This window comes from Aspergillus affinis, assembly GCF_023601865.1.
Source record: "Aspergillus affinis strain CMG 70 chromosome Unknown NODE_78_length_175604_cov_91_438064, whole genome shotgun sequence".
Classification (NCBI taxonomy): Eukaryota; Fungi; Ascomycota; class Eurotiomycetes; order Eurotiales; family Aspergillaceae; genus Aspergillus; species Aspergillus affinis.
The window spans coordinates 23745-43133 of NW_026515859.1; the positions used below are offsets into that span (position 1 = coordinate 23745).

The 19389-nt window shown below is 47.4% G+C and overlaps 8 protein-coding genes across 8 annotated transcripts; 5 read left to right on the plus strand and 3 right to left on the minus strand.

Moving 5' to 3' along the window:
* Positions 1–530: 530 nt before the first annotated feature.
* Positions 531–3456, plus strand: KD926_010171 (ankyrin repeat domain-containing protein; the record flags this gene model as incomplete). Its single annotated transcript, XM_053102688.1, has 5 exons — positions 531–735; positions 1172–2036; positions 2720–2855; positions 3028–3088; positions 3167–3456. 5 exons carry the CDS (start codon positions 531–533, stop codon positions 3454–3456), a joined length of 1557 nt encoding a protein of 518 aa, XP_052953819.1.
* A 754-nt stretch (positions 3457–4210) lies between these two features.
* On the minus strand, positions 4211–4672 carry KD926_010172 (uncharacterized protein; the record flags this gene model as incomplete). The annotated part of the gene is made up of 1 exon (XM_053102690.1): positions 4211–4672. The coding sequence occupies one exon, from the start codon at positions 4670–4672 to the stop codon at positions 4211–4213; it is 462 nt and encodes a 153-aa protein (XP_052953820.1).
* Positions 4673–7070: 2398 nt separating this feature from the next.
* Positions 7071–8932, plus strand: KD926_010173 (MFS general substrate transporter; the record flags this gene model as incomplete). Its single annotated transcript, XM_053102691.1, has 11 exons — positions 7071–7267; positions 7333–7352; positions 7402–7463; positions 7569–7833; positions 7889–8046; positions 8111–8167; positions 8226–8332; positions 8393–8477; positions 8538–8592; positions 8655–8836; positions 8894–8932. The coding sequence occupies 11 exons, from the start codon at positions 7071–7073 to the stop codon at positions 8930–8932; spliced, it is 1227 nt and encodes a 408-aa protein (XP_052953821.1).
* Positions 8933–9110: 178 nt separating this feature from the next.
* Positions 9111–10521, minus strand: KD926_010174 (tyrosinase family protein; the record flags this gene model as incomplete). The annotated part of the gene is made up of 5 exons (XM_053102692.1): positions 9111–9374; positions 9441–9714; positions 9783–10048; positions 10111–10273; positions 10337–10521. 5 exons carry the CDS (start codon positions 10519–10521, stop codon positions 9111–9113), a joined length of 1152 nt encoding a protein of 383 aa, XP_052953822.1.
* Positions 10522–12143: 1622 nt separating this feature from the next.
* KD926_010175 (uncharacterized protein) lies at positions 12144–13032 on the plus strand (the record flags this gene model as incomplete). The annotated part of the gene is made up of 2 exons (XM_053102693.1): positions 12144–12251; positions 12322–13032. The coding sequence occupies 2 exons, from the start codon at positions 12144–12146 to the stop codon at positions 13030–13032; spliced, it is 819 nt and encodes a 272-aa protein (XP_052953823.1).
* A 328-nt stretch (positions 13033–13360) lies between these two features.
* On the minus strand, positions 13361–14661 carry KD926_010176 (uncharacterized protein; the record flags this gene model as incomplete). The annotated part of the gene is made up of 5 exons (XM_053102694.1): positions 13361–13731; positions 13796–13860; positions 13917–14296; positions 14349–14416; positions 14469–14661. 5 exons carry the CDS (start codon positions 14659–14661, stop codon positions 13361–13363), a joined length of 1077 nt encoding a protein of 358 aa, XP_052953824.1.
* Positions 14662–15063: 402 nt separating this feature from the next.
* Positions 15064–16782, plus strand: KD926_010177 (FAD-binding domain-containing protein; the record flags this gene model as incomplete). Its single annotated transcript, XM_053102695.1, has 1 exon — positions 15064–16782. One exon carries the CDS (start codon positions 15064–15066, stop codon positions 16780–16782), a length of 1719 nt encoding a protein of 572 aa, XP_052953825.1.
* Positions 16783–18023: 1241 nt separating this feature from the next.
* KD926_010178 (TauD/TfdA dioxygenase family protein) lies at positions 18024–19268 on the plus strand (the record flags this gene model as incomplete). The annotated part of the gene is made up of 4 exons (XM_053102696.1): positions 18024–18249; positions 18300–18635; positions 18691–19059; positions 19117–19268. 4 exons carry the CDS (start codon positions 18024–18026, stop codon positions 19266–19268), a joined length of 1083 nt encoding a protein of 360 aa, XP_052953826.1.
* Between the last annotated feature and the right edge of the window lie 121 nt (positions 19269–19389).

A 19389-nucleotide genomic window follows, 5' to 3' on the forward strand; every position in this document is an offset into this window, starting at 1 on the left:
GGCCATCCCGTATCCCGCAGCTCTAGCTAGCCGGGATATCCTTCAACCTGTACCCAATTCGCTTTACCAATAAGATCGAAAAATAAAAATAAAAGGGCAGTAAAACAGGAAGATAAAGCTATTAGACGTGTATACCTTATTATACCGGAGTGAAAAGGCTCGTAAGGCGACTATATGCAAGCTACGGGTAGAAGGCTGCCGCAGCCTAGCCAGAATCCGCAAGGAGCATACCGAATTTCTGGTCATCGTCATGTCCAGGCAGAAACTGCTGTGCAATAGGGCTTCTTGGACGTATCACAAGTCCAAGCAGGTTCCCAGTAATATGTTGAAAGCCTCTACATATTCGCAAACAGGCAACGGGGTCTTGCCGCCTAATCTACAAGACCCCCTTGCATAAAGATCTATCTATATAGACGGAGGAGGAAAGCCACAAGATACTCTCTTATAGCCATCGCACTCAGTAATTATCAAGATATTCAATCAACGAATCTTTCAATCTCTTTTCGCATCCCCCGAAATCCCAAAGCAATATGTCGTCCCAAGAACGAACCCAGACCCCTCAATTCGAAGAGAAGAAAATCACAGTATTCGGAAGAAGAAATGGACACGCCCAGACCGACTGCGACGACAAAGACGGCCGTCTTGCTCTGACTATTGCCTGCGCCTTCGGCCCCGCAGACATCGTGCGAGACCTACTGGATGAAAGGGCCCAGATCAACGGCATGAGCTATCACAGTAGCGCTATGGAGCAAATCATCGCGCAAATGCACTATCAAAGAGCCTTTTCTTCCGTCGTTCCTTCCTAGGAGCCAGTTAGAACGAAGTTGTTAGAGTTCGTGGCTGGACGCACGCCTCTGATATGTGCTGCGGAAGGGGGCTATACAGAGGTGGTTCGCATGTTGTTGGAGAACGATGAGGATATTAACGAGAGCGATACGACTGAGAAATAAAGGTCAGCAATTAATTGGGCTGCCCTGGAAGGGCATGCGAATGTTATTGAGCTTTTGCTGGAGAAGGGGGCGAATATCGAAGCACGAGATGTGAATATGGACACGCCGTTGTTCCTGGCCATTACGACGTGCCAGGTCGCAGTGTTGAATTTGCTCCTGAGACAAAATGTCAATGCCAATGTCAGGAACTCTGAAGGCCTAACCCCTTTGGCCATTTGTAGCCGCGGTCAAAGTGTCAGAAAAAGAAAGACTCACGGCGAGGAGGATCATCATGCAGCGTCTTATCAAAGAGGGAAGCGACATTGAGGCCTGGTATTCGGATGGTCAAACGCCGTTGTTTAAGGCCGTGGTTTTGGGGAATCCGAGAATGGCAAAGTTACTCCTAGACCACAAAGCCAAGCCTGATCACGTTGACAATCAACGGGCAATGCCACTGGAATATGCAGTGGCACTCGGTAATTGCCCTTCCAATTCGTCCCGGGACTCTGGGACCTTCGACATACCAGGAGTTGTGGATGTGCTCTTGAAAAGCAACCCCGACATGCTAATAGCGAGAAACAAACTGCAACTAACTCCAACGGGGGTAGCTATCTCATGTGGTAACTCGGAGATGGCGAAGCTGCTGCTCCAATATCCAGGTGGCGACATTGAGCAGGGCGTATTGCGTATGCTTCCTTTGTGCCACGCCGCACTCAAGGCCAACGAAGCTATGATAGACGTTTTCCTACAGGGCGGCGTATCTCTCAAAGGAACGGATGGTCGCTTCGGGCGAAATGCTCTCTCCTGGGCCATCAGTCAAGGCAATAAAGCCGCTTTCACGCGACTTTTGCAGATCCCTAGATTTAGATGGGACGATGTGGATCGAATGGGCAGGACTCCATGGACTCTTCTGGCTGTTGTCGAGGGTCACACGACATTCTTTGAGGAGCTCAGATCGCGAGACAGCGACGTTCATCGCCCGGATCGATTTGGCCTCACACTGTTTGCGGCCGCTCAGCATGGTTATTGTAGAATTGTCTGGCAAATCCTCAAGAACAGTCCTCTCAAGCATAAGCCCAAAGATCGCTTTGGTCGCAGTCTAACGTGGTGGATACGATTAATGGGCTTTACTCGGATGCGAGAAGTTTTAACTAATCGCGGCATGCAGCTCGAGGATGAAGGACAGGGAGAACAAGACCAATATCAGCTTAGGAAGGGGAACAACAAATCTCTCCAAACTTGCGACGCCTGCACTCTTAACCTTTCTCGGGATAATAGAGGCGTGGAATGCGGTACTGGATGCGAAAAAAATAGAATTTGCCACACCTGTTGTGCTTTTGGCGCGACTTGTGCGGATTTCGCGAAGAAACAGACATATTAGGAACGGGATTAGGGTCCTGTTGTTGCTTAGACAAGTGAATCCAGAATCCTCGGTTGCTACTACTATTCCCAATCCACCTCGTATGGGTAACGGAGTGCTCAAGGTACATGTCTTGTATGACCGGCAGTTTTGCTGTGAATTTGAGCATACATTACTTAAGCATAAAATAAAAAAAAACTGTCATTCTTTCTATTAGCAAGACTCGAATACCAGAATAAGGATGTAAATGCTGGAGAACCTGCTCGCCATATACCACCTAACCTTATTTTCCGGTACGCAGCCCAGTTGCCCTTTTAAGCAAACCCCCGCCCACCCTGTGCAGGGGCCGTCTGAGCGTATTAAGAATACGCCGAGGGTAGACGAGGCTTTGTGCTTACAACTTGCGTCAAGGGCCTCATAAAACTTGTAGTTTGGATTTCTTAAATGTGCAATTTCCCCCACAACATCATTGCTTGGCTACCATCAACATTGAAACTCAAAGTACCGCAATGTCGTCTATCATCTCGAGCGACGGGGCCCTTGCCACCTTGTATGCTGGAAATGGGGTACGTACTTTCCTCAAAATGGAGGGATATTTCGCTAAACAGGACACATGCATAGCTTTGGTTCACCAGGTAAGTTATGGTGAAATCGGACAATCATCAGGGAAGGCTAAAGTACTTGCGAACAGTGCTCTTATCCACTTTGGATTCTGACAGAAGCTAATGATGCATAAAGTATCGAGGAGAGGACTCTCCTCTGATGCTACGGTCCGATCTCTACGAGAAGGTGATAAATGGTAAGCTCATCAGTCAGTGAATCGAGGGAATATATACCCACACTCCCGATAGGCATCATGATATCATGTCGTATTTAGGCGGGATGAACTCCGCGCCCGCATTGCTGGCTTTTCTTTGTGTGTGGGCCATTTGGAAACCGCCACAATTTCTATCTACTGGCACGAAAAATGGCGATTTAAAGCTGGACATCATTGCGTTGCTCATCCTCGGCATGGCGAACTTTTCGCAGGCATTTTTGAACTTCACGGTTTCACGCAGATCTGGCAGGTGGATTATGGGCAGAGGGCTCGATAGCATTACCATTCTTGATGCTGTGTTTACTGTTCTGGACTGGAGTGCTGCTGTCTTCAAGATTAGACTCGCATGAATTATCCCAGAGGAAGGTGTGAAGCTAGGCTGGGCTAGCAATACTGATCTAACAGACCAAATTTTAACGAATACTTTCAACTCGGAAACAAGAGTCGGGACCTTCCTGTGATATTTGTTTTAGATATAGGCTAGTTATTCAATTATTCCTGGACGCTGGAGGTTATCATAAGCAATTGACAGTTGATTAATATCAAATGACCAGCTGTACAGTTCCGCCTGTGAGAACCCGCAGATATGTATATTAGACATTCTGTCTAAACAACATGCCCCCTATCATTCCCTTGCCGGGCGTAGAAAATTACAGGTTCGAATAAAACTCTTTACGACAAGAGGGAATGTTGAAGCGAAGCGTCTGCTTCCACATGAGGTCACTTAGCTCAGCAACAGTAAAAGGCACCAATCTCTCCACATCCATTGCCTCCTCAACCAACCCCTTCGCCCGGATAAAACTAGCACTCGACAAAGGCCTCCCCCCTCGAGAAAACGAAATAATAGCGTTGGTCCAGTCAGTTAGTGTCTTTTTAGTCTGGGGTGCATCTCGGAATAAAAAGAAAAACGTGTGTAGTATGTTCTCATACTCCTGAAGAGTCACGGACACCCCCTGGCCATGAGCTACCTGGGCGATCAGACGTGCGCCATCAACCTGTTGCTCTTGCCCTCCAGCCATCCAAATCGGACATGAACCTGACTAGTCCTCACAGGCCGCCGGACTAACTAGTGGGTGAACCGACATGGCGGCTTCATAGTACAAATTAGCACGTGGGGAGGCGGGTAGGCCACAGTGGGCAAGTAGGAAACTTGGGATCGAGATAGGGCCGGTTTTCAATTAGATAGGGGATGATGTCTGTTTTCATATTTCGTTCATGGGAGGGGATGCTGCAGGCGAAATCGGTGATCGGGCTAAGTAGTGCCATTCCGGCAGGAACAGCAGGTTCGAGAGTCTCTCCGTGAAACAGGATCGATTTATTCTGGCGCTTGAGTTGTAGTAGGATCTGTAGCAGCCCTAGTGCAAGGCTCGTACCGGAGCTATCGGCCGCAACGACTATTGAAGACGGCGAGACGGCATCATGGGGAGATCCAGCAGGCGGTGCGAGCAATGTCAGATAAGCCTGGAATATATCAAGTAACGCCGCTGGAAAGGGATTCTGCGGCGCAAGGTGCTGATGGACCATCAAGACCTTGGCCCCGGTTTCTTTGGCCAGATTTCCTGTCATTTTTCGATAACATCATGCTGTTAGTGCTCATCCTCATGGGCCGAGGTTATAACAGCATGCTGCCTGATAATTGGAAGGAAAAAGGATATGACACGTCATAATCCTGCCTATTGAGTACATGATACTGTGGAGATTCTGATTTTCTCTTTGTTGGGTTGGGTGGCGTAGACATGCTTGGCAGCTGGTGTTGTGCTCCACAATGGTCGAACAGCTACCATATCTCTCCCCAGTTTTGTAAACGTAGAAGCTTATCGAATTGGAACCTTGGGATAGAACTTGGAATTATTTCATTGGTAACGGACGCCAAAACCTATTTCCGGTGTTATATTTTTCTATTCTAATACTCTACTGAGTAGGAGTGACCATACTCACAACAGAAACATACCCCAACGATCTGGACTCAATATCTATCGCTTTAAGCACTCTTGGCACAGATAAAAAGGTTGTTTAGTCTGTCATGGATGATATGCTGTCTTTCGTTAGTGAAAAGGGATTTTTATGGTATCATTAATCCTGTTAATATTTTATCAAGGTGGGTTTCTAATCATATAAAGGCTTACTTAGATACATCGCGACCACGAGTGGATCCTGTCGTCTGCGTCAACGTTCTCTATCTGTTCTGCCAGCATGACCGGGAGAGTGAAATTGCGGCTTCCTTCAATTGGGTACTCGGAGTGCTCAAGAGCAGGGCGTACCTGAACGGATCGCGTTACTATCCCTCTCCAGACGCGTTTCTTTATTTTCTGACGAGACTGCTGGGGGTTGTGAGAGAAAATAAACTGCGAAATAAGCTATTGCAGTCTCTTCGGGCCGAAACCTTCGAAAGGATCGGGAAAGAGGGAGACTCCGTATCGCTTGCAATGAGGGTTATTGCCTGTAAGGCGGTAGGTGTCACCAATGGTGATGATATTAAAACGCTGCGATCATGGCAGTGTGTTGATGGGAGCTGGCCAGTTGGATGGATATACCAATTTGGGTCCTCTGGGTTGAGAATTGGGAATAAGGGATTGACTACTGCTTTTGCAATCAAGGCAATCGAGGCGACCGTTGCTACGCATATGTATGGCATTGCGTAGGAAATGAGGGTTATGTCTACTGGACCCCGAGAACCCACCGGAGCTTCGCTCTAGAGACGTAAGAATAAGATCTTGGGCCGAGTCAAGCAACTGTGTTATCTCACCTTCTAATTTCATCCCCTGCCTGCACTTTTTGATTCTTCCTTCAACTTCGATTTGGATGGGGAAGAGAAAAATTAGAAAAAGAAGAGAAATCCAAAGCTTAAAGATCGGAGAGATTTTATATTGAGAGAGTCTAGGAAATAAATAATCTATGAAAATAATTCCATGCTAGAAAGGACTGGCCAACGCCGTCTCAACATTATGTCAAGAAACCCCGAAAAACCGGGCGTTGACAGACTTGGAGTAGCGGGGTTGACGTGATCAATTTTTCCAGTGGATAAGACCACTGTCTCGCAGATATTCGCCTTCGCCTTAGCGCAATGTTCATCTGGGCTGTAGAGCTTTCCCGCATGAAGCATTGCCCAGATGACTCTAGCGCGTCAACTTTCCTCTCTGGAATGTCGGGCGCCGGCATTTATTGGTTACATTAATCCAAGGCTCGGAGATAACCCCATTTGAAGCTAAACAGGGCTGTCGGCAAATATCAATGGACGCTATCTCATGTGGGGTTGGTTGAAGATGCAGTGTTTCGTGATATGACACCACTCACGCGTGATACTGGGAAATGGTTGGGGTTGATGATATTTATTTTAGAGAGCGAGAATAAATATTTGTTTGCTTTGGAATCTTTATAAATGAATCGTCCTTGAACGCTTGTTTACCTGTCATTGTGTTCTATTTTATTACGTTTTTCTTATTGATATTTATTCTGTTGCGTGCAGGATGGGAAAGAATCCATGGTATTCGGTATGCTTATTCTGCCCTTATACTATACCAGAGAAAAGGCCTAACCGGTCGCATAGTTCAGATCCTTTATATGGGACACGGATTCTCATCTCAAATCACCCGAGGAGAGATGGTTACTGAGAAAGTTGGATATTGCGCTTCTTACTACCGGGTGTTTAGGGTTTTTCGTAGGTAACCCGCCATTGTCCGATTACGGAAATCGACCAAAACTGACATTCATGGTCAATTCTAGTTGAAATATCTCGATCAAACAAACCTATCAAATGCATACGTCAGGTAATATTGACCCTTGACCATCGTCTGCATTTCGATGAGAGATAAGCTAACTTTCTTGTTCAGTGGGATGCAAGAGGATCTTGGGATGTACGGGAATGAATACACCTATGCTGTAAGAGATTGATAATCCCTCATGCACTCCCACGGACCTGGCTCATAAGAAGCAGCAAACATGTTACACGGTCGGCTATGCAATTATGCAGATCCCCTCGACACTGATCATTCAGAGAGTCAGGCCACGATACTGGCTTGCGGCGATGGAAATCGGATGGGGAGTCTTCACGATAGCACAAGCCGGTATGCATAATGTTGGAGAATTATATGCGTTTCGATTCCTCGTCGGCTTGTTCGAAAGTTCATTCTTTCCTTGCATGCTGTTCGTGCTGGGGTCATGGTGAGTTCTCTCCTGGGTCTAGGTCTGGGGTAGGGTATGAGAGAGAGAAAGCTAATAAGACACAGGTATACCAAGACCGAACTGGGTAAGAATTTCGATTTCTTATCGTGAACACTCAACTGATCGAAAACTAGCAAAACGTATTGCCATCCTCCACATGACTGCTCCACTGGGCTCTGCTTTCAGTGGATATTTGGTAAGATTCGCCTATCCTGGTGGTCCAGGATGGCTCCCTAACCAGATTGATATACATAGCAAGCTGCGGTTTATAAGAATTTGAACGGAAACCACGGCCTTGAAGGATGGCGATGGCTCTACATTGTCTGCGGAGTTCGAATCCCTCACCAAGGCGTTTAATACCTTCCTAATCATCTGGTCGCAGTGCATGACTATCCCCGTCGGTGCACTCGCACTCTTCTGTTTCCCGGATGTTCCCCATAACACCAAGGCATGGTTCCTCACCAGCGAAGAGGTTCAAATGTGCCTTGACCGGGTTGAGAGATCTGGAAAGGCCCCTCCAACCAAGTTAACGTTGGCCACCTTACTCCGTGTGGCAAAGAAATGGCGTATGGTTCCCAAACCCTCAAAAATACATGGATGAACCTAACATCACTACTTCAGGGTGGTACGCGTTTACATTGGGCTACGTGTTATATGGCTCGTCCTGCGCAGCAAGCAGTTACTTTGCCATTTGGCTGAAGTCCGAAAATTTCTCGGTCTCAGATCGAAATATTATTCCTACAGGAACGAGCCTTATTTCTGCTTTCTGTGTTGTTCTGGTACGTCTATCATCTTTGCGGGCCTCCGCTTGGTGCGATTGCGGATGTTAACTGAGTTATCCAGTGGGGATTCCTAGCAGATTTCACTGGAAACAGGTTTGCGCTGGTGATTTTGCCGTTGGTAAGAATATTATTATGATTTCCTATCTTTAAAAGTCGTGTTTCTAACCGGTCTAAAGACTTACGGTCTTATTCCAAACGGTATACTGGCAGCATGGCCCGCTAGCGTCAAGTTGAAAGAGTTTGCCTTCTTAACAGATGGAGTCCAGCTGATGACTGCTATATTGTAAGTCAAATACACTCCGTATCGCCCGGACATTGCAAAGCTAACATGGATCTCAACCAGCTACACATGGGCGAATGAGGTTTGCGCCGACGACAACGAAGAACGGGCTTTGGTGGTCAGCAGTATGAATGGATTCCAGTATGCGGTATGTAAACCCTCATCAATACATTGCCCTGACAGATCTAACATCTCATGCGCGTTATAGGTCGCTGCATGGCTTCCCATTCTCATTTTCCCGCAGACCGAAGCACCGTCATTCCGTAAGTTGACCCTCATTCCTCCTGGTGTTTGTGAGATACGCTAATCATACTCTGCTGTTTAGGCAAGGGCTTTCCCACAACGTTTGCGTTTGTTATCGCTGCGCTTATATTGGTCGTAGTAATACAGATTCTGGCGGTCCGGGAAAGACGATTGAATGCTTCAAAACAGAGAGAAGATGGTTCGGTCAGAGAAGGTGAGGTTAGTCTACAGCAAGAAGGATCCGAGGACGAAGAGAATAATAAGGTGAGACACCCGTGAGTAGCCTCATTGACAGCTGCTAACAGAGTTATTATAACATAGGCCGCAAGAACGACAGTGTCTGTCCCAAAGGCTATTTGAGCAGTTTTATTTGGTGAAACAAATTGCATAAATCCAAGTTCTGAGAGATAAGGGTAGTCTGATTGTATGATTGAAGCAAATGATACCCGTGGTTCTATTCAAGATTCTGTCTAGACTTATGCTATTCGAAATTAAATATCAACCCAAGTAGAGAGGCGTTGCCGCACAGGCTTCTGAACTAGGTATAAATGTAGCAGAACGGACCCCCCGTAGTATCTGAGAGCTGTCTCAGGGTCTTGGGCGGCGCCAAAAAGCTTCCCATATCTACCACATCATCTAGAGTAGCATTGATAGACACACCATCTGACGTCTGAAACCCGGTAGCTCCGTTAACCTGGTATGTGCGCTTCGCAGGGTCTTGGTTCTGCCAAGTCCAGAAGAGCCGATCGATAGCGGCGTGGTGGAGGAAGAATGCAGGGTCGCCGGGTGAGGTATAGAAGTCCTATATGCGGTAAAGGTATTAATTAGTATTTTGGAGCGCATAGAAAAGAATGGAAAAGGGTCATACTCCGCCAGGATCACCACCAACGGTAAAATGTCCTCCTGAGTGGACACCCAGGTAACCGGGGGTAGCGACCATGCCTTGCATGAGAGTCTCGAAACCCCAAATGTCCTTTTCTTTGAAGAGGTCCATCACAATGTCGGTTTTTGTCCATTCTGCGGCTTTGACATTAATGTCACGGCGGAGACACCGAGGGTTATAGTTCAGTCCGGACCCGTTCTGTGGCTCGACTCCAGGTACTTTCAGACTGGACCAGACAGGACCAAGGTTTACGACCCAGCTGATAATGAAATCGGTTAGTTGGATGAGATAAGCCTCGCCAACAAACAAGAAATTCTTAGGACTCACTCCTTGAAAGGACCCTTGTCAACACACCCTCCACCGCTTCCGGACGGGATAAACACCCCGGGAGCGATCTCGCTATCATTATGCGGGATATATGCTCCATTCCCAGATATGCTGTACGGAGAGCCATCGAATAGCGGAGAACTCAGCGGATCGTCGGCGTATTTATTCCACGCCCAGTAGGGCTGAAAGCCCTTGTAACCGCATTCATTGCGCAGAGCTTGTTCGTAAGCCCAAGTGAAATAACGGTGCCAGGTGAGGAAATTGCCCTGGGTTTATTAACAAAAACTCCCAACTCGTGAATAACAGTTCAAATGAGGAAAAGTCATACCGTCCCGTGAATGTACCACGTCTGGTTAATGTGCGTGGCAACGAAGTCATCATGTCGGTTTCGTGCACCGGGGGCAAATGAACGAGGAGACCTCGATGCCTTAGAAGCCAGACACAATGCTGCATCGATGTAGTTTTTTCTTTCCTTCTTGCTCAGAGAGCCCCTGTGTTGAATGTGAGCTCATTTTATATGATATGTGGAATAGGTTCGAGTGAAGGGGACATACCATTCGCGCCTAACATTCGCCGTTCGAGGGTTACAGTTGCTTCCGCCATTTGGATCTGAGTTATGGTAGTTAACTTGCTTTGTCAGAGACTTCGCTGCAAGGACGTCCCAGGGATCAGCTTGGGAGGGTGCTGTTGTTGATACAGCAGTGAACGCCGCGAGCGCCCAAAGAGCTGATAGATGCATGGTTCTCAGTCGCTTTGCTGTTAATAACAGCAGATGACGTGTCGGGAGTCAATGTCTCAACTAATCGAGAAAGTTGAAAATGCTGAGGGAGGATTCTGCCTTTATAGGCTAACTTACCAACCTGTGGCAAAGCCTCTTCCTAGATCTATCCAAACGCACGGACGACATTGCAGGAGCGGGATAAGGTACGTAGACTAGCCATGGCTGCTATAAGAATTTAGCCTGAACCTGATCCCGCAGTGAAAATTTCCTATCTCACCCTCAAATCTGCACAGTTTGGAAAGTATCGTTTGCGGTAGCATTTTCCATTTTTGATCTCTTAGTGTATGTCTTACATTCCTCGAGAACATTTCATTGCACTGATCAGGTATCCCAAGGTACGATGAGCAGCAACCAAAAATAAACAAACTATTACATCCACAAGCGGTTCTTCCTTTTTGACAGCTCATCTAAGAGCCGTGAGGCAGGCCAACGTCAGATCTAACAAAGTTTATTAAAGTGCACCAGTTTCCAAGCGCAGTGGCTGATAGGTGGAACAAAACAACCGTTTCCTACCTTCCGAGCCCTAGCGTACCTAAAACTATTTAGAGCCGCTCCAGGCCGCATGTAAATCTAATTCAATCTAATCTGTGGCTCGTCGATAAAACCCTGAATCTGTGGGCCAATCGCCCCGAATGGCTTATATGCACCGCGTCTTTGCACTAGCTTCTGATTTGATGCCAAGGTCTCTATTGTTAGCCTCAATCCCGCTACAGTGCTAAGAATCTTTCATTTGCTAGGGAGCTATTGGTCTCCTGCTCGTGTTTGGATTACGCTACTGTCTAGCGGGTCCATACTGAAGCTGTTGGGTAGAAAGGCGTGGACGGCGGACTTAATGGGTGTAAGTTATAGCATTCTCATGGGTATGTATTACTCACTCGCTGCAGAAGGTTAACACTTGCGAACAAAGCCATTATAACGGCGCAATGTTTTTCACCTATTATCCTCGGTTTGAGATTCAATTTTCTTCTAATACCTAACTCTCTTTTCTCATTTCCCCGATCATTTGACTTTCCCCCTCTCCCCTTCCGGATAGGTGGCCTTAAATCCAAAAATGCGGCTAGTCGGTCAATGGACTCAAACTATAAGTTAATTATCTGCTGCTCATAGTTGGCATAACTTGCAGTGAAACGCGGAGGTGTGACATTGCAGCCCTTCCATGCATAATTAATTATCCAGTACATAATTGCCTGGTTACTAATCCAACACTATCATCCAATTTATGCACCCCAAAACACAACATAAAATACCTCCGTGAAGAAGACCATCCAAATCCAGAAGATCCAGGCGTTCGATCCCTGGCGTCCCAGTTCCTTGGAACCAAGATCTGGGAGATCTTGTCTGAGGATGGATTGTCGGCAGTCATCATGACGCGCGCAAACCCGATGATGTCACCGACTTGACCGTCCATATGTAACCCTGGCAGTATTAACGTAGTATAAATGTTCAACGACTCTGAATCCCTGCCGCGCATCAGTGCCAATTGAGTTTATGAATGTGTCAAATAATTGAATTACGTTCGATGTTCTCCATATCTTTCTTCTAAGACGAAATTACCACATCACTGCATCTTCAATCACAAAATGCCCGCCCAGGACAAATATACAGACCCCGAACTCCGCGACGAGGTCAAGGAAGAAGTCAAGCAGAGCGACAAGGGCGGAGCACCGGGACAATGGTCGGCCAGAAAGGTAAAGTTGTTCTCAGTCTTGCTTAGAACTCACGGTGTCTGTCGTTTGGCCATGATTAACATACATCTAGGCACAATTCATGGCCGCCGAATACAAAAAGCGTGGGGGAGATTACAACACCTCCAAGGAGGAAGGAGAAAAGAAGGACGAGTCCCAACGGAGTCTCAATCAATGGACAGAAGAGGAATGGCAGACGAAGGAAGGCTCGGGAACTGCGAAACAGGAGGATGGAACGGAGAAGCGCTATCTACCAAAGAAGGCGTGGGAAAATATGAGTGATAAGGAGAAGGAGAAAACAGATAAGAAGAAACAACAGGAGTCGAAGGACGGTAAGCAGTTTGTGTCGAATACTGGAAAGGCACAGGAGGAAAGGAAAAAGGCGACGGAAGAGACTAAAAAGGAAGGAGAAGAGGAGGATGGCGAAGAACAGAATGGACAGGAGGAACAAGATGAGAAAGCGTCCAAATCCAATGACAATGGGAAGCATGAGAATGACCAAAAAGAAGATGAGTTGGAAGAAGATGAGAAAGCATCTAGATCCGATGACAATGAAGTGGACGATGGCGATGATCGAGAGGAAAATGGTTTGGACCAAGATGGCAAGTCTGATGGCGAAATTGCTTCCAAGGCTCAAAAGGGCCGCAAGGGGGGAACGGGTCAGAAGAAGCAAAATAATCAGAAGGCCGAGGCTGGAACCAAACGCACCTCCGGTCAAGAAAAGACTCCGACCAAGAAGCCCAGAACACGCCAGGACAGCAAGGCTGAAAATGAATCAAAATGATTCGCGTCCAAATGGGCCCTCGGGTCTTAGTTGAACGAGCAATTTTGAAGTGTAATCTATAACGGTGTCTATGTATGTATATGATTGTCAATATATATTTAACACCAAGCTCGTTACTAACAAAAGATTCACTTGGTTTTCTATGACCCTTCTACTTCATTCGCAACAAGACTTTTGTTCACGGGCTTTAAAGCACACCCAATGCATTATGTCTAAGGTTCTCTATTAACTTATACAATGACATACGAAAAAAAGAAATAACAAGCCAACACCTACGCCTTGGCGATCTATATGATACTGCCGACCCATAAAATATTTTCCCCGTTGATCAATGCGGCCACGATCTCCCCACAGCACCAGAGCTTGTACTGAGTGATCGACTCTCCACGTCCTGCTCGATCGCAGTGTGGACCGTGATCCCACGTAACTCAACGTCCGAACTATATCTCCCACTTGGCTCGGTTGACACCGTCACATTCTTGTTCGCTCTCAGATTATGAGGATCGCTGATCTTATGGAAGCCGTCGGGGGTCTGGCTGGCACTGTGCATGTAACGAGGAGTGCGGGAGGTGCGAGTAGATTGGCCTTTCACTTTTCCGAGGAAGCCATGCAGAAGCGGTTTGAATAACGGTAGGCAGCCACAGATGATGGCGACGTCGAGTTCTAGAGTGGTCCAGATAGACTCTTTCGCGCTTGATGCTGGAGTGTAGAGACTTGTTAGCTTTCCAAAAGACAAAAACAGTATTCCATGAGAGGAGCTAACCTGCAAGGTCGTTGGTATGGAAATTATTGAATTCGATGACTCGTAATAAACTGAAAATGCAAACCCTATATAATTGTCAACCTAGAGATAATAACGTAGGGCATGGTAAAGAGGAACTTACAGTGCACCGAGAGAAAAAACCACCGTGAGTGTCAATTTTTGTCGAGTGGTTATTTGCAGTCCCCAGACAACTGGCATGGGCAATATTAAGATAATCATGTCTTCCACCAAAGACAATGCGGCAGATGTTTGAAAGAGTTTTGTCTGCCCAGCCATGCAGTGCCCGTTCATTCGGGTATCGTAGTAATACTGGACCGGCCAGCATTGGAAGATATTTCCAAATAATTCGGTCAAGGCCCAACAGACGGTGAAGACCATGAGACAGGTCACGCCAACCCTGATCGACCTGAGAGTCCCTAGCAATCGCCTCAAGAACACCAGGATAGAAAGTTTCACGAAAGCCATTGACGGGGGCCAGAACTTCTGGATCATCCAGGATCCCTAAAAATAGTTGGCACGATTTCGACAGGTAAACAGACATATAAAAACTTACAAACTGAAGGCGAATCCGTTCATCCTGTGGAAGCTCGTCACCAGGAACACCCACACCATTGAATGCAGCTGCACAACCATTAAGCCTCCGCAATAGACATATGAAGATGCGCATACTAACTGTAAATGACAAAGGCGGTCGCTCCATAAGATAGAAACAATCCGATCCCCATTAGTAGCTCCTCCAGTCGCCATCCGAACGTGGACATTCGGCATGCGACAAGTCGCAGAATGTACACGAATGTTGCGACCGCTGCCCCGACCACGGGGACAATAGTGAGAACATTTCCCCAGTAGGCGTCCCGAATAGCCATGAAGAGGACTCTATGGCGAGGGATCAAACTCGATCTAAAAGAAACGAGTGTGGGTTGTATGTGCTTCGGACATAAGTCTGGGGGGGGGGTGTTCCGAGGCAGGCACCACCAAAGTTAAGCAAGTCAAAACAAAACATTTTCTGTCCGCTCCCCTGGAAGAACCCGATTAATTAAATTGTTAGATTAACTGAACGTGTCGCAACCCGGGAGATGCGCCAATGCAACCTCTGGCAGGGATCAGAATCCATCTAAAGGGACACTAAACTTGACAGGTAACGATCTGCTCCGGGGGGTCCGAATCGCGCGGGCTTGTTTCCTCTCTTAAGCTCTAAGGATTCCTGTTCCCTGTCCGAAAAATTCTCTTCGCAGATTCTATTGTCTCAAGTTTGTCGAACGGTCCCCATGATGGCCCATTCCAAGAGTTCGATTATCCTGTTCGTTGCTGTCCATCTCCTGAGCAGTGCTTCCGCGCGGGAGAGCTGTACTTTGGACAGCTTCAACACAACTCTTGGCGGTCGCGTTCATCCATTGAGGCCTTTATCCCTACCGTGTTTCTCTCAATATAATGGTACGGCTGTGGCTTCGGATCAAGCCGCCTGCCAAGTGATTCAAAGCAACTATAGCGATCCTTTGTTCAGGTCGAATTCCGCCAATGGCTTCATGTACAATCAGGTGGAAGCGTGCGCCTCCGACGCTTCCAACCAATGTCTACTTGACAACACCGACCCTACAAACCTTCAAGCACTCGGAGGCGATTGCAGACAGGGCAATGTTCCATCTTTAACGCTCGAGATTCAACGTCCCGAAGACGTGGCTGAGGCGTTCAAGTTTTCTCGCTGTTCGGGTACCCGCCTCTCTATCAAGAACAGTGGCCATGATTTCCTGGGTCGCAGCAGTGGCCAAGGGACTCTTTCTTTGTGGACTCGACATCTTCAGTCGATGCACTACAACTCTTCTTTCTCACCAACCGGCTGCAGTGTCCGGAATGCCTCGACCTACAACACGATCACCGTCGAGGCTGGTGTGAACTTCGACGAAGTTTATACCTTTGCGAATGCTCAGAATGTGACGTTCATCGGTGGTTACTCTTCCACTGTTGGCGTGTCGGGTGGATGGGTACAGACAGGAGGTCATTCCATTCTGTCTCCGGTATATGGGCTGGGGATCGATCATGTCGTTGAATACAAGATTGTCACTCCCGACGGGCACTACCGTATCGCCAACGAGTGTCAAAACCAGGACCTGTTCTGGGCTCTACGCGGTGGCGGAGGTGGCACCTTCGGCGTCGTCCTAGAAAGCACCCACCGCGTGGAACCGCGCGTTAGTCTGATTTCTGCCTCCATCAAGTTCCCTCTGAAGTCGAACTCGAGCAATGTGCTCCCCTTCCTCGATATCCTTGTGAACAACACCGTGAAATGGGCCCACGAGGGCTGGGGTGGCCACATTAACAGCAACTCTTTGATCAACGTCACCCCGTTGCTCTCCCTATCCGAGGCAAAGGAGTCGCTCGCGGACGTGGTTGCGTATGCGAAGTCGCAAGGCGGAACAGCGGTAATTGAAGAATTCTCCTCGTGGTACGGATTCTACGAGAAATACGTCGCGGCGAACGCCGTGACTGTGGGCAATACTCACTTCGCAGCGACGCGACTGATCCCGCAATCGGTGTTTGAAACTGCCCGCGGTCGCGCTGACCTGATGAACTTCTTTTCCGTGCTGCTGTCCAAGGGTGGAAGCGTGTATATTCCGGTTGTGGGACCCCTTCTTTACAAAGACGCCAAGTCGACATCGGCTACTCCGGCCTGGCGGGAGGCTATCTGGTCTCTCGGAGCCGACGGCTTCTGGGCCTGGAACAGCACGCTGCAGACACGTGAGCAGAAAGTGGACGAGCTCAAGTATATGACAGGCCTCCTTGAGGATCTTAGTCCCGGTAGCGGGGCCTACAGTCCCGAGGCTAACCCGTTCACCGAAGACTGGCAAGAAGCTTGGTGGGGCTCGGAGAACTACGGCAAGCTGCTCAAGTTGAAGCAGAAATATGACCCACAGGGACTGTTGCATTGCTGGAAATGCGTGGGGTGGGAAGATGCCGACGCGAAAAGCTCGTGCTGGGCGGCGTTCGACTAGGTAGCGGAGTAGTCCACTGGCTAATGTTTAGTTTGACTGCTGTATATTAATGTCTGTATTATCAATTTGTTATACTCTTAAACCTTTCCGTTCCTGATGGTACAGTAAGAACTTAAGTGTAGTTAATGATCATTTGCTCTTCCAGAATCAAACAATGTATGTATGTATGTACCGTATTAATATTTCTGCCTCCATAACTAATCCCAGCACACCTTCTCTGCAAAGGAGCTTAAATTGTGCCAGCACTAAAGATATTATCCAACCCCCTACTCCGTACCGGTGCATTGTTCCCCCTCTCGAACCCACTTCGAGCCCACCGACCGAAATCCTAGACTCCACTTGAAGGCCGCACCCGCCTCGGAATTGGCCGTCGGGGCTGCTGTTATCTCGGATGCCGATCCGACAGGAGTGGTTATGACCCCACGACCCACTTCGCCTTCGTGGAATCCTGAGTGAGCAACTTAGCAGTTAGCACCAGGCAAGTCCAACAGCCAAGGCCAGGAGGGGTGCGTAATTCAGTCTCCGCAAAGAAGGGCGAAAAACAACTCCGGCAGAAGCACATGGCATGGATCCTTCGAAAAGGCATTTTGTTTTCCAGGCTTTTAACATTGTAGTCTATTCGATCACACCGAGAAAGGGGTCATATAGGTTGTAGGACTGGTTCTTTAATTTTGCAATTATCCTAGCATTCGTTCCGCGCATTGTTATCGGGAGACCCGAAGGCTTTTTTTTTTCTTTTTTTTTTCTTGTTTTCTTTCCCCTTTTCCTTGTCATGTAAGGGGCTTGGTAGGGCTGGTTGGGGGTAACAACTCTATTCACTACCGAGCATTGTCTCTTTGACCCCCGGATTATATAGTTCTAAATGGTGATGGTATTGACAAAAACAACGCCTTGGGGTACGAGCAAACATGATTAGGAACATAGAGATAAATATTACCATTAGGGTCCAAAGGAATGGCCTCATCTGAACATGGTTTTTAGAGGTGTCAATATTGCTGCAATAACATTCGAAAATCGACCGAATATCTTTAAATACCCCTCTTCAGTCATCTGATCATAGACACGTATAACTGCATGATTTCCAATATCGTGTTACCAACATACACCGGAACTCAACCCCAAGCAGTCAAAACTAAACCTCATGACTTAGAATCATATTCCCTGGGTTGTGTGTTATCCTCTTATATATCAAATCCGTTAGTCAAGCGTTTAATAGAGATTACGGAAATCCGGATGCGAAAATGGGCACTGTGACAGATTCGGAACTGATGCATAAAGGTCTGAATACCGGCGATAATAATGAGCGCTTGTTCGAAGGTCCACTGCATCTATCTGGTGCCCTAGAAAAATACACATCTTTTGATGTAACCCCGATTATTATTGGCAGGGAGTTCCCAGATGCTTCCCTTAGAGACTTGATAGAGACACCCGACTCCGACACGTTTCTTAGAGATCTAGCAATTATGAGTAAGTAGCGACAGGTTGTTGAGATACGATCACCATGCTAAGCCCTCTAGTATCTCAACGAGGGGTAGTCTTCTTCCGCAAACAGAACGACTTGACTGACGAGCTCCAAAAGTTCCTAGTCCAGCGACTGCGAGAGTTGACTAGCAAACCGAAGACATCTAAACTGCACATCCATCCACTATTCTACTCTGCACTGCCAATGGGTGGGGATGACGACAAATTAAATATCATAAGCACCGCGCAGGATCAAATGGTCTTCAAATCGAAAAGGTTTGTCAAGAGACAGAGTGCCCGCCAGGAATGGCACACGGACATACTCCATGAAATATTTCCCAGTGATTATTCCTTGTTGCGCCTCGTGGAATTGCCCAAAGGTGGAGGTGGAGGTATAGTAATTAATTTGAGCCATTATAACGCGAGTACAGCTAATGCTTGTCATAGACACTCTGTGGGCCTCTGGTTACGAAATTTACGATCGCATCTCAAAACCATATCAGCGATTCCTTGAGACTTTGACTGCCACTTGCACCCAGCCGAGCTACAAAAATCTTGCAAAAAAAATGAACTATCAACTGTACACCGAACCTCGAGGGTCTCCAGAGAACACCGAATCCACAGCGGCTCATCCGGTAATCCGTACAAACCCCGTGGCAGGCTGGAAGAGCCTATTCACCGCAGGGCGACACGTAAAGCGGATTAATGACTTGGAACCGACCGAGAGCGAGAATCTTCTGCGGTGGTTTATGGACTCAATGACGGGCAACCATGATCTGCAGGTACGAAATAGGTGGCAGAGTCCGAACGATGTTGGTAAGTTATGGCTTTCCGAGGCTTTCAATGTTTTGGACTAATCAAGGACATGACAAGCCATTTGGGACAACCGATCTGTCTTTCATACGGGTACTCAGAATATTGATATCGATGGCGAACGAGTAGGTCATAGGGCCTCAGGGATCGGTGAACGTCCGTACTTGGACCCGGCGAGCTCTAGTCGACGAGAAGCTCTTGGCCTACTTTAATAAGATAATGCAAAGATTACGCAAAAAAAAGACAACTAAGGTTTTGAGAAACTATCTAGAATGATCAACGAAAGAAGCCAAAGTAACTCAATTTTACCGAGCGAGCAATTTTAGTTTTCAA